The sequence below is a fragment of the Tiliqua scincoides genome, chromosome 5 (assembly GCF_035046505.1).
Source record: "Tiliqua scincoides isolate rTilSci1 chromosome 5, rTilSci1.hap2, whole genome shotgun sequence".
Taxonomy (NCBI): Eukaryota; Metazoa; Chordata; class Lepidosauria; order Squamata; family Scincidae; genus Tiliqua; species Tiliqua scincoides.
The window spans coordinates 80,520,621-80,533,831 of NC_089825.1; the positions used below are offsets into that span (position 1 = coordinate 80,520,621).

General features: G+C 43.5%; 1 protein-coding gene across 1 annotated transcript in view; it reads left to right on the plus strand.

Moving 5' to 3' along the window:
* The window catches only part of ACLY (ATP citrate lyase), a 58,249-nt gene that overhangs the window by 35,881 nt on the left and 9,157 nt on the right, over window positions 1-13,211 (plus strand). The window contains exons 12-19 of the mRNA XM_066626847.1: window positions 909-1,063; window positions 1,746-1,836; window positions 3,115-3,144; window positions 6,410-6,551; window positions 8,199-8,367; window positions 9,263-9,367; window positions 9,784-9,980; window positions 12,831-12,912. Coding sequence (XP_066482944.1) covers window positions 909-1,063; window positions 1,746-1,836; window positions 3,115-3,144; window positions 6,410-6,551; window positions 8,199-8,367; window positions 9,263-9,367; window positions 9,784-9,980; window positions 12,831-12,912 — 971 coding nt within the window. The remainder of the gene's footprint in view (window positions 1-908; window positions 1,064-1,745; window positions 1,837-3,114; window positions 3,145-6,409; window positions 6,552-8,198; window positions 8,368-9,262; window positions 9,368-9,783; window positions 9,981-12,830; window positions 12,913-13,211) is intronic.

Sequence of the window (13,211 nt, forward strand, 5' to 3'; positions counted from 1 at the left end):
AGATAGTAAATTAGTCCAAGCATTGCTTGTGTTCTGGCCTGTATGCAATTGAAAATAAGCCCTGTCAGTTGAAAATGCAGTTTCCTCTTTAGAGGAAAAAGATGGGGTATAAATCTTAATAAAAAACTTCCTGACCAGGGCATTAAACTTAGTTCACTTTGCCTGTTCTACATTGGGAAGGCTACAAACCGGAAAGGATCCAGAGATAGGATTGAGTTCAGAAGGAGGTTTTTTTTAACTTTTTATTTAAATAAAATGGAGTGAAATCTCCAAAGGGAAAAAAATTGCAATTCAAAAATGCATGAAGTTACAGATAACTCGTTTCTTTTCATGCAAGATGGGGAGCAAATAGGATATAGCGATTAAATAGAGAGGTGAAAAGTGTGTTTTAAAGGTTCCACAACAGGAGATTTTTTCCTCCTGTTAGGAAAAAATCTCCCTGACAGGGGGATATTTTCCTCCCCCTCAATAAAACAACCTAAACTATGTTAATTATGTATTTTTCCAATTCCTTGATGAACCAAATTTTATGATTGAGTTAAGCACTTTTAGTTGGCTGTCTTCACGTTTTCCACTACTGCACTGACCAAGGATATGATAGCTGAACTTTTGTGCTTTGAAGAGGCAGGGAAATATATTAAAGTAGTATGTGGTTTTTCTTCCTTTCTTCCTCCTTCTCATGACCTAAAGAGACTTTAGTGGTCCCTCCCACTTTTACCACTAGGGCTGCTTCATCCCTAAATAGCTTTTCCTCACTCCCTTTCATAGTAGTCTTCTGCCGAGCAGAGCTCACTGATCATGTTGGCAATACGCACCAATTACATGCTGTTTCCCTGTACCAAAACTCCAGATTGAGCCTCTATTGTGCAAGCTGCAGCCTGATCTGGTTCTGTTCCCTTTTCCTGTAGGAAAAACCACCGGCATTCCCATTCACGTCTTTGGCACAGAAACCCACATGACTGCCATTGTTGGCATGGCACTGGGACACCGGCCTATCCCAAACCAGCCTCCCACTGCAGCCCACACTGCAAACTTCCTCCTAAATGCTAGTGGCAGCTCTTCGGTGAGTCTTGGTTTTTGACTTAGTGCAATTTTGGCCTTCCCCATAGGAGGTGCCAGGACCTGGGCTTCTCCCTGGCGTTTTGGGGGGAGGGCAGAGAGAAGATGGAGAAATATTCCATCACATGAAACCCTGTCTGCAATCTGAAACAGTACAGTCCAAGTATAACTTAGCCAGTGCAATGAAAAATGGGACTTCCTTTCCAAAAACGAAGGAAGACACCCCCCCCAATGGGAATTGTGTAATCTCCTAGAGTCTCAGTGCCCTGCATCAGTAGCTTTTATGGTTCCCCAAAATAAAAGAAGCACAATAGTGGTGTAAGCAAATTTACTGTTTTTGTTTGGTTCAGTTTTGGTTAATGTATTTGGGGTGGTTATGCACTTATTTCTTAGGTTGTGGCATCTGTATTTTTATGATACTGTATGCTGGCCTTTTACTTTTTTGCATTTTTGCAATGAATATTGCAAGCTGCCTTGGGAGCCTGGTTATCAAGGAGAAAGGGGTTAAGGATCTCTTTAATAAATAAATATATACAAAATTGCAGAACTTGCATGACGTAGTTGATGCATTGCTTAACTTAAGTGTTCAGACCTAAACAGTGTTCTGACCATAAAAGATGTGAATGGTATTGTAGTAAGGCAGATTCTTGTGAACAATCTGAATTTGCTTCTCTGCTCTATTTCAGACCCCAGCACCAAGCAGAACGGCATCTTTTTCTGAGTGTAGACCTGATGACTTGGCTCCAGCCAAGAAGGCAAAGCAGGCAGTGCCTACTGGTAAGTTTCAACATCATGCCATTTTGGATGTTCTGGCAGTGCTACTTTCCCATTTCTTTGCATTCTTCCTTGGGTTTTGCTGGTGGAGCACTATGGTGCTTGGTTTCCATCTTCCATCGTTCCCTAATCTCTTCTAATGGAGTAGGAGAAAAGTGATGTGATGCAGAGTGGGAAGTGGAGGCTGGGTTAACAAGTGTAACCTAGGGGGAAAATGTGGTGAAACCGGTGTGTGTTGGGGTTTTACAAGTAATACTTTCAGCTTGCCCAGTGTGAGTAGGGAAGGAAGTGGTGGCTCTGAAAACCTAGGAAAGGCAGGTTTGTGCTACTAGTTGATATGGCTGCCTTCAGGTTCAGTGGTAGTATGTTTCTGAATCCCATATTTCTGCAAGAGAAATATACCTTTTTCTCTTGCTTTTGGGCTTCACAGACTACTGGTGGACAGTGGTGGGAAACAGAATGCTGGACTAGATGGATCAAAAGCTGCCACCTTCTCGTAGCTCCTGTGCAGTGGATTTGAGGCAGGATTTGCATGGTCTTTGGATGGTGAAGCAGTTGGTTGGCTGCAGTTCTAAACTGTGCTACTTTAAGGAATGTACCTCTGGCTGTCCTAGCTTCAGAACCCTTTCCCTCCCTAGAACTTTATTCCCACATGTAACTCAGAGGGTCTGTGTCAAAGAGAACCCTTGATTTGAAGTGAAGATAAGTCATGGGGGACAATCTCTCTTTTGGGCAGTGGCGTCACCTGGGCATGCCCAGGGCATATATAAATCCCCATTTGTGCAACACCCCTTCCCCATAGTCACCTGGAGTGGCACCCAGCACCCAGAAGTGGTTTGGCGGTGATGCAATGGCTTAACTATGCACAGCTCCAATTGCTTCCAGGGTGGCCACTTCCAACAGGTGGCCACTTCCAACAGGGTGGCCATGGGGACATGGGGTGGGTGGGTGGGAGGACCTATCCACCTCAAAATGGATAGCATGGGCCTCTGCCTGATGTGGGCTTGGGGGCTCACCATACCCCTGGCGCATCATCCAGGGCATACTGCCCCCCACTTGCTATGCTACTGCTTTTGGGCCCTTTGTCTGCCATGTCCAGGCTCTGCCATGTTTATTGACCTACCTTTCCACCTGCCCTGCCACAAGATTTCAAGATCTAGTTGGGAAAGGTCCCCTGTACTGTTTGACAAATTTGGAGGTTCCAATTTTCCTGATCGTAGACAAAAATCAAGATGGACAGTCTGGTTGGATTTCTTGCAATGGTGATTCTCTCTTTAACAGATGCCTCCCCATCATCAAGACCTGTTGAAGGTAGGACCCCGCCACTAGCACAACATGCCCAGCCTTGCTACCAGCTGCTTGTACAGTTATTTTTCAATGGGTGCTTTTTCGTTTGTGATTTTTTTTCCCCTCTTTGGTTTGTTTCTGCTGTTTTGTCCTCTTTGCAAAAATTTGCAGAGTTGCCTGGCTGAATCCTGTCTCCTCTTCACCCTGGTATTGTGACTTTTTAAGGCACCCCTTTTCCTCCCCTCAACACTTATTTTTTTTTTCCTTTTGAAATGCCAATGCAGCCATGAGCTCACCAATTACCATTAGCACCAACTGTTACCAAGCCTTTTAAAATCTCTTCCCTGCACCTGGAGTAGCATAGTGTGAACATACATGGTGCCTTATATGGAGTCAAATCATTAGCTCAAGTTCAGTATTGCCTACATTGACTCATAGTAGCTCTCCAGGGTTGCCAGGCTAGTCTTTTTCAGCCCTACATGGGTATGTCAGGAACATAACCAGGGACTGTCAGCTTGGAGAGCTGGCGCTCTGTTACTGAGGTTCTCTTCCTCCCCACAAGCAGTCTTGGCACTTCAGTATTCCAGTGCCCTTTTTTTGCGGATGCCTCATGCCTTAGAAGCTGCAAGGCCCAATTGGAAATATTTTTTGCCACGGCCCCAGGTTCACAGCCAAGATCTATAGAATCTTAGAGTTATAATTAAATCTATAGCTTTATACCTCTATGGCAGAATGAAAAGCAATAAAAACGTGCACTTAAAAAGTGCATGTGAGTTAATGGACTAAATGGATCTAACCACATTTTAATATAAAACTGCATACAAGCCTAGAGTAGATTTCTCTAGTGTGGGACCCCCTTAGGTGCAGGATCCTATTGGAAGCAATTGACCCAATTGATTTAAAGCCAGCCCTGGCTAGCGGATGATGGAATGTGCTTACTCGGGTGCAAAAATAGAGCAGTACCCCTATTGGCGTCCATGAGCAATGGCAACTGTTGGTGTAACAGAAGTTCAGGCAGTATGCAACTCTAGGTTTTTCTATCTCCACAGATACTCCATTATTCTTCCTTCCTCTCTCAATATCCTGCTTCTTGCCCTAGTCCTTTGGGCTTCTTAAGCTTTGTTGGTGATAAAAAGCTTAAGGCCCGTTTTGTCTGCCCCTCTCCACTTAAGCATTCATGGTAGATGGTGGTGTTCTAGAAATCTTGGTGTCATGGGATGTGTTTTTTGAGCTGCTTTATGTGGTGCTGCTAAGCAGAATGGAACTGGCAGGAATGGGGGGCATATCAGATGGGATGAGGTCACTGGGTGTGCACTGGAGTGTTTGTACTGGAGATGGAGCAGCTGCCACTAGTGAACTTGAGCCCCTGTATTCTGTGGGATAGTAGGCTGGCCTGACTTGACTACACAAGCAATCCAAGTGGTTGCTAGAGACAGCAAGCAATGGTTATGTGGAGGCCTGGTTTTTGTGGGTGGTCTTCCTCATGGTTTGAAAAGCAAATGATAACAAGACAGACTGTTCAATGCTTTGAATGTTAACCCAAAATATGTGAAAAGGTTGTAACGCGTCTCAAAGGAGTTACGGCGTTTGGGCCTCTTCAGCCTAGAAAAGAGACGCCTGAGGGGGGACATGATTGAGACATACAAAATTATGCATGGGAAGGATAAAGTGGATAGAGAGATGCTCTTTACGCTCTCACATAACACCAGAACCAGGGGGACATCCACTCAAATTGAGTGTTGGGAGAGTTAGGACAGACAAAAGAAAATATTTCTGTACTCAGTGTGTGGTTGGTCTGTGGAACTCCTTGCCACAGGATGTGGTGACAGCATCTGGCCTGGATGCCTTTAAAAGGAGACAAGTTTCTGGAGGAAAAATCCATTACAGGTTACAAGCCATGATGTGTATGTGCAACCTCCTGATTTTAGAGCCCCTGTATTCTATGTCAAATGCAAGGGAGGGCACCAGGATGCAGGTCTCTTGTTATCAGGTGTGCTCCCTGGGGCATTTGGTGGGGCTGCTGTGAGATACAGGAAGCTGGACTAGATGGGCCTATGGCCTGATCCAGTGGGGCTGTTCTTATGTTCTTATGAGTGTTAGATATCAATCTTTCCCCCAATTCCTGGCACTTCAAACACCATGCATTCTCTTACAGTGAACGGGTATACGGTTCTGTGGCATGTCAGCTGTTCCCCCCCATCATTTGCTGTGTGTGAGAGAGAGATAGTTTAGCTATAAGGGTGTTTGGGGTCAATTAGACCCCAATGAAGGTGAATTGCAAATGGGAGGTTACACATCCAATATATTGGGGCAAAGCCTGGATTACCTCAGCATGGTAAACATTCTTTGACTCTGATGTTGTGTTTGATGTAAAAATTATGATAAGGGAGTGCTCACTATTCATTACTTGAAAATAAAAATATTCCCATCTCTAGAAATTTTTTTTAGCTGAAAGGAAATGGGCATGCATACAGGATTGGAAGTCTGGGAGACACTATGGAAATTTACATTGAGGATCATTGCAGATTCCTTATTCCATACCTGTATAGTTGTAGTATATTTTGCATTAAACTTGATTTTGCATTGTCAAATTCACATTTTCCTCAAATCTCTGAATTTGAGGTCTATTAGGTCTGTTTGACTCCAATATCTAATCAGTCAAGTGATTTTAACAAGCATAGGAGGGATAATTAGTTGCTTTGTTCTGTTAAAAAAAATTTTGTTCTCCTCTCCCCGACCTCCTTTCAAGGGGTCCCTTCAAGGTAGTTTTGCCTCTCCCTTAGGAGGCATCTGTTCCAACAGATTTGAGTGTTATGGGTTCATGTTACCATTAAACCCATTTCTGCCCAACCCACAGGTGTACTCATTGGTTCCTGTTGTGTATGTGCAATGTTGGGCAGAAATGGCTTAAGCACTACCAACAAGAAGTCCATTATTGGAATGGAGGAGCCCACACCCATAGGCGTCTTGGGCTCCTATTCTGCAGCCAAACAGCCCATTTCACACTTAACAAACCATTGCTCTGTCATTGCAGTGTCATTGGCACTCCTAAGGTATAATTGATGGAAATCTTCCATGTAAGAAACGGATAACTTTGACTGCTTTGTCTCCAGTACTTCTCTTTTGTTTTGAGTATGTCGGCTCCTTCCTGTAATGCTGATATGGCCAGGGATGACTCCTGCATCTGTGTGTCTGGCTGTGTGTTGCCATCTCTAGTCATTCATGTTTGTCTAAATGCCCAACCCTGGGTGGGTGGGATTGTCTTTTTTTTTTTCCCCTCCCTGTGCAGGTAAAGCCACAACTTTGTTCTCCCGACACACGAAAGCAATTGTGTGGGGAATGCAGACTCGGGCTGTACAAGGCATGCTGGACTTCGACTACGTGTGCTCCAGGGATGAGCCTTCAGTAGCTGCCATGGTGTATCCATTCACGTACGTTCATGGTGTCCTCCTTGTGGCTGTTCTAGAGGGCTGCAAGATGCACATTTAATTTGAAGTAAACTGAATTGTATTCAGTTTCTGAACCTCTTGTAGAAAGTCTTGTATGGCAAGGTCCCAGCGCAGACATGGTGGAGAGGTGAAGCAAATGGTCAGTCCAGGCAGACAGCACCAAGGGCTTTGGTTCCAGAGAACATTGGGTCTAACTTGCAGAGAGTATAGAGCATGTCAGTATTGCCTTGGTGTAGGAGAAGCTGTTGAAGGGAGTAAGCAATCATTGAAATGTTGTGAAGAATAGATTGTAAATATATTCCCATAAATGAACCACACTTGCCATGTTGCACTTTTCTGTGGGTAATTCTGCTGCCAGTTTTGAGGAGTAGGACAACATAATTAGGCGGGAACAAGCACAATCCTAATGCAGATTACACAAACTTTTTTTCCACTCTTACTCTACATTACTTCAAAATGGGGGATCCTCTGTGGTTGCCTTCTTCATTCTGATTCTCCAGGGTTATCCCCCTTACCCTGGTTCTAGATCTCAACTGTCACCCATGCATTCTCCCCATACCTACTGCTGCATGTAAGCCACTCTTGTATTATTTTTGCTCAGTGTTTCCCAAAGTTAACTGGAGTCACAGAGCCCCTGCAGCCTCTTCTTCCTGGCTCAGTTGAGCACCACCATCTTGGATTGTGCAAGATCTTGTGTGATCCAAGATGGCGATTTCCAAATCTCACAAGATTTTGCATGATCCAAGATGGTGGTGCCTAGCACAGCCAGTAAGAAGGGCCATTGGGCACCTCCTGTGGCACCCCTGTATGTGCACCACAGTGCCCCACAACACACACAGTTGTGGAACAGTTCAGGAATTTCTTGTCTTAGTGTATCACAGCTGTGCAAGAGACAGCAGTCAGTAACCACCAAAACAACTAGGGCCCAATAAAGGAGAGAAATTAATTATTTGTATGTAATATACACAAAATAGCTTTAGGGGGCTTCAAGCTGAGAAGTGGTATACAGATGTCTTGGGTCTGGCAGCATGTCCTCTTGCTTAGCCCTGGCGGATTTCTTTACTGCATGCATGTGCCAACCCTGCCCATAGGCCTGCTAGCCAACTGGCCCCTGATAGTTTCTCATTAATACTAGCGAGTGTTTTGCAGCCCTTCCTTTTCCCTCCTGTGCATAGAATAGGCCATGTTAACATGCCTACACAAACTTATCTTCAGAGGAGACACGGCTCTGTTGCTGATGGACCCGGTGGGCAGGGCTGCCTCTGCAGGTGGTGTTCAGATGATGGAACATGTTTCTGTGGGAGGTCTGGCTAGTGCAGCCCCCTTTATGCTTTCAGACGCCATTTGAAAACAGTTATGTTTACACACATTGTGTGGGTTGTTTGTAATTTTGCTATGAGATTGGTGTGTTTTCTGCTTTTAATTGTCATTGTTTTTACTCGGTTTTTGGATTTGGTTCTGCTGGGAGTAGAAGTTCCCTTGAGCACTTCTGATGCAGCAGCAGATGGAAGTATTGTCTTGGACAGGTGCACTGTAATGATGCCAACCCTGTGTTGGGGAACACGGAACTAGGGCTCTGTGCGTATGGCAAATGAATACTCATCTGTGGTGTTGATTTCTTTTTCATAGCGGTGACCACAAACAGAAGTTCTACTGGGGCCATAAGGAGATACTCATCCCTGTCTTCAAGAACATGGCAGATGCTATGAAGAAACATCCAGAAGTAGATGTGCTCATCAACTTTGCATCTCTCCGTTCAGCTTATGACAGCACCATGGAGACTATGAACTACCCACAGGTATGTGGAGTGGGTAAGATCTCTTGCAAAGTCTTGGTGAGCAAATCTGTTTTGTGAAATTCAGAAATGCGAACAGATCTTCCTATGTGAGAAGTTTTATTAGCTTTCCCCCACAAATCCAGCTAGATTTTTAATGCTGATAAGGAAACCTGGTATGTAAGACCTTTGGTCTTTTGGTTCACAGCAGTAGATGTCAGCGGTTCTTAAACTGTGAGCTGTATCTCCCTGGGGAGCTGCGGAAACCAGTCAGGGGAGCTGCAAAATCCTGGTGTAAAATCTGCTTTCCTATACAATATATAGGATTGTAACTCTAATTGGGAGCCACAGCCAGTGGCCCGGTAGGTCAAGGGAGTCGCCAGTTGAAAAACAGTGGTAACCACTGGTGCATGTGAACAATGCCTGCTAAAATATCAGAAGCCTAAGAGGTGACTCAGTAAGACATTAGATATTTTCAAAACCTGCTTTTTCCATTTTAAAAATGCTTTTAGTGCTCCAACTCCCTTGTAGGAGTTTGGGAAGCACTGCACTAGATAGCCTTAGGCTGGTCACCCCTTCTCAGCTTTGGCTTCCCATCTGTAATAGAGATGATATTAAAATTACAGGATTGTTACAGGATTACAGGAAAATTACAGGAGCTGCATCAAGATAATACGTAAAGCATTTTGCACTGCCAGAAAATCATATAAATGTTATGTATTATTGTACAGAAATACAGTTTGCTTGGGGGGGGAGAACTTTTAGTGCAGTATACACACAGCCCTGCTTTTTGAACTTTAGTCGGCCCTATTCTGGAGCTAACCCTGCTCACAGGAACCCAAACACATTGCTGAGCTTTTCGGATTCTCCCCAAATCTCGAGAGTTTCTGGAAGTCACTGTTGATGCTGCTTTCTTCAGATCCGCACCGTGGCCATCATTGCGGAAGGCATCCCAGAGGCATTGACCCGTAGGTTGATCAAGATGGCAGATGAGAAAGGAGTCACAATTATTGGGCCTGCAACGGTGAGAGAAGATAAAGCCTTTCTTTTGGATGGATTGCTTTGGCTATCAGGTTTTAAAAAACAAAAATCTTTAATTATATAAGTACAGGCGTTTTTGTTTATGCTGTATAACTTTTTCAGTTGTCCATAAGTACATTGTAACTTTTTTCTCTAACTTGAGCAGATGCATTCTTTTATGAGAATGTTTAATCACAAACACCTGTCATGATGCAGGGGCCTTTGCAACAGGTGGAAAAAAGGAAATGGTGTATTTGGGGCTGCTGTTCTGATATGCTCTGTGATTTTAATCTGGTATTGATTTACCTGACAAAAAAAAATCTATTGTGTTAATCTGAGTTGAATTTCTCATTTTATAAGAAATATTTCAAGCTATGGTGAGAATGATGGAAAACTTTGTTTCCTCATCTTTGTTTGTAGGTAGGTGGAATCAAGCCTGGCTGCTTTAAGATTGGTAACACAGGAGGAATGCTGGATAATATCCTGGCCTCTAAGCTGTACCGCCCTGGCAGTGTAGCCTATGTCTCCCGTTCAGGAGGGATGTCCAATGAACTTAACAACATCATCTCTAGGACCACAGATGGCGTCTTTGAAGGGGTAGCCATTGGTGGGGATAGGTGAGATTAGTCAAAGCATACTTCATGTGGTCCTAAAATGTTAATTTCTTTTTGTTGTTCAACAGGAAATTACTTCTGCTGTACAGCCTGATATGTTATGGACTAGAACCCACCATTGAACCCAGTTCTAAATGTAGAACTGTGAGGCTAGGATCAAAATCTCTGTGGTTCAGTTAACAGTTCACTGGATTGGTTCGGCATACCCCTGTGTCCCTTCTGCAGTTTCCCTTTGTTAAATGAGGCAACAGTTCTTTCTCTCTTTAGAGAGTGAGCCAGGATGTGAAGTGGTTCATGAGTTGGATTTAGACATGGAAGTGTTACCAAAAGGGCTGTTTTGTTTAGGGGAATTATTACACTGCCCTTATTGGAACCTTAGGATCGTAGGCTGGATAACAAGACGGCGTAATGCAGAGAAATTCCCTTTTGCTTAAAGAGGAGACTGAGAGAACTTTTAATAAAAGTTTATAGTTTCAATACAAAAGCACAAAGGTAAACATAATGCACATGGAGAAATCCTGTGAAGAGCACCCTCTGACACAACACAGATGTGTTGGTCCTTGGAGAGAGAGAGAGCGCGCATGTGAGAGGAAGCCTTCACTTAAAAGGGGTTCGGAGACAGTGCTGAGCTGGATGGTAGCTTGATTACTACCACACAGCAGGTTGCTTGGAGTGTATAAAACATTGAAAGGGTCAGGATGTCCCTTATCAGCAAAATTCAATGGGGTCTGTGGCTGGCTTCCTAGATGGGGGAAAACTTAAACAATACAATGAATCAGCAACACAAGAAGGCAGTTCAAGTTTGCATACAATAATTAAACAGTGACTGGGTTAGGAGACACTTTTGCATACTTAAACAGTGATTGAGTTAAAACAATACAATGAATACAGTAATGTAGGAGACACTTAAACAATAATTTAGATGCCAGACTTCTCCCATAATGTGTGACCATGGGGAGGTGGTGGTTGTTTAACCATGAGCTTGTGACTTGACCTGATTGTGGCCTGTGTGCTGGGAGAAGTTTAGCCTGCATGATATTTTAGTCCATAGTAACATAACCAGATATAGAGAGAAAATCACAACTAAAAGGCAGAAGGGGATTTTCACGTAACAGATTATCCATGTTCAAATCCCCACTCAGCCTTGAAGCTTCTTGGGTGACTTGACTTAGTCACTGTCTTTCAGCCTCACATACCTCATGTACAGGGTTTTTGTAAGGACAAATGGAGGGAGTGATGTACACCATCTTGAGCTCCTTGGTAGTATGAAAATGTGAAAAATAAAACTGATCCCAGGACTGTCCTGAGCACAATCATATAGACCAGTGTTTCTCAATGTTTGCTGTACACATGGTACACCTATTCAAAGTACCACTGGAAGTAACTGGCAATGACATCGCCAGTTACTTCTAGGTCAGGAGGCCAAATGCAGTGCAACCAACACTAGTAAGATGCTCAGGGTGGACGGGAGGGCTTTTTTGAGTGTAAAAAAGTATGTTTCAGAGCTCTGTCCACTGAGCCAAGCCTCCTACCACAACTGTGTCATATTCCTGGCCTCACAGCTAAGTGACAAGTGTCCAGAGGGTACAGTGAGTACCACAAGACACCACCTGAAATACCACTGATAGTACCTGTACCACTGGCTGAGAAACAGATTTAGACTAGTCTATAGCAATGCTTCTCAAACTGTGGGTCAGGACCCACCAGGTGGGTCGCAAGCCAATTTCAGGTGGGTCCCCATTCATTTCAATATTTTATTTTTAATATATTAGACTTGATGCTGCCATGGTATGTGACTGCATTTGGGAAAATGTTACAGACCTGTACTTTTAACAAGCTACTATGTATATTATTTTAACAATGATAGTAAATGGAACTTACTCCTGAGTCAGTGTGGGTAGGATTGCAGCCCAGGATTGTTAAAATTTTCCTGCTTGATGAAGTCGCATCCGGTCATGACATCACTTCCGGTGGTTCCCGACATATTCTCATTCTAAAAAGTGGGTTCCAGTGCTAAATGTGTGAGAACAACTGGTCTATAGACTATAGACTAGTTGGGCATGTCAACTAGTATGTTCACAATGTATGAGCTACAAGTATTGTCAAGCAGTTCTTAATTGACCTGCTGTAATGTCACTCTGAGGCCAGATGAACAGATGTAACCAATCAATATGTCATAGCTGCTGTTACTGCCTTGTACTTAGGTGCCCTGAGGTCACATGTGACTTTCATACATATCACACACAGAATTCTGAGTCGGCTGTTTAGCTATCACAGGTCCAAATAGAAACCACCATTACTCCCATGCTGGGGAGGCTTACCCCCAGGTAAGGGAATGATTGTTCCTTTATCTGGAGGACACCTCTATAACTGTCCCCACCATAGTATGCAGCAGTAGCAATTCTGTCGCTGCTGCATTGGCAGGGGGTGGAGAAAGAATGCATGAATTGAAAGGCAGTGCTTCTGATAGAGAACCAATGCTGGTCCTACAGAATTTTGATAATATAGACAAAGCTTTGGTATAAAACTACTTATGTTCCCTTGCATTCCATCCTCTAAGTCAGATCATTGGTCCGGTGTGGGACTAGTACTGACTAACAGCCGTTCAAAGACTCAGACAGTAATTGATCACTGAGATTGTGACCTGAAATTTCTAGAGATTGGACCTGGGTCCTTCAGCATACATCATGTGTGCTGTATTTCTGAGCCGTAGTGCCCCATATCTCTTCAACAAGGTGAAAAATTGGATGGTTTATACTTCAGTATCCAATATTACTTTCCTGTGCAATTTTTTTTAATGTTGCCATTTTTCTAAAACAAATGCATAATACACTTTTGTTCCCATCTGCCTAGATACCCTGGTTCCACCTTTATGGACCATGTTTTACGCTACCAGGACACTCCGGGGGTGAAGATGATTGTGGTGCTAGGAGAAGTGAGTGTATTTTTCGTTGATGTATATCTTCTGCTTGGGGTTATCTTAATGATTTCATGTTACCTGAGCATTTCTTAAAACTGCTAGGAGCAGGAGTAAGTGACTGCAAGAATGCCCTTAATTGTTGTAGTATAGCTAATAAGACTCTGACATTGAAACAGGAACTCTGAGCACATCAGGCTGGTGGAGTCCATGTTGAGAATTCCTTTTATTTTTTTCTCTCATAAATCTGGGACTGCTGTGGTGGTTTTTAAAAGTTTGACCTTATGTTTCTTCTTTGTATTTTCTGACTTTTATTG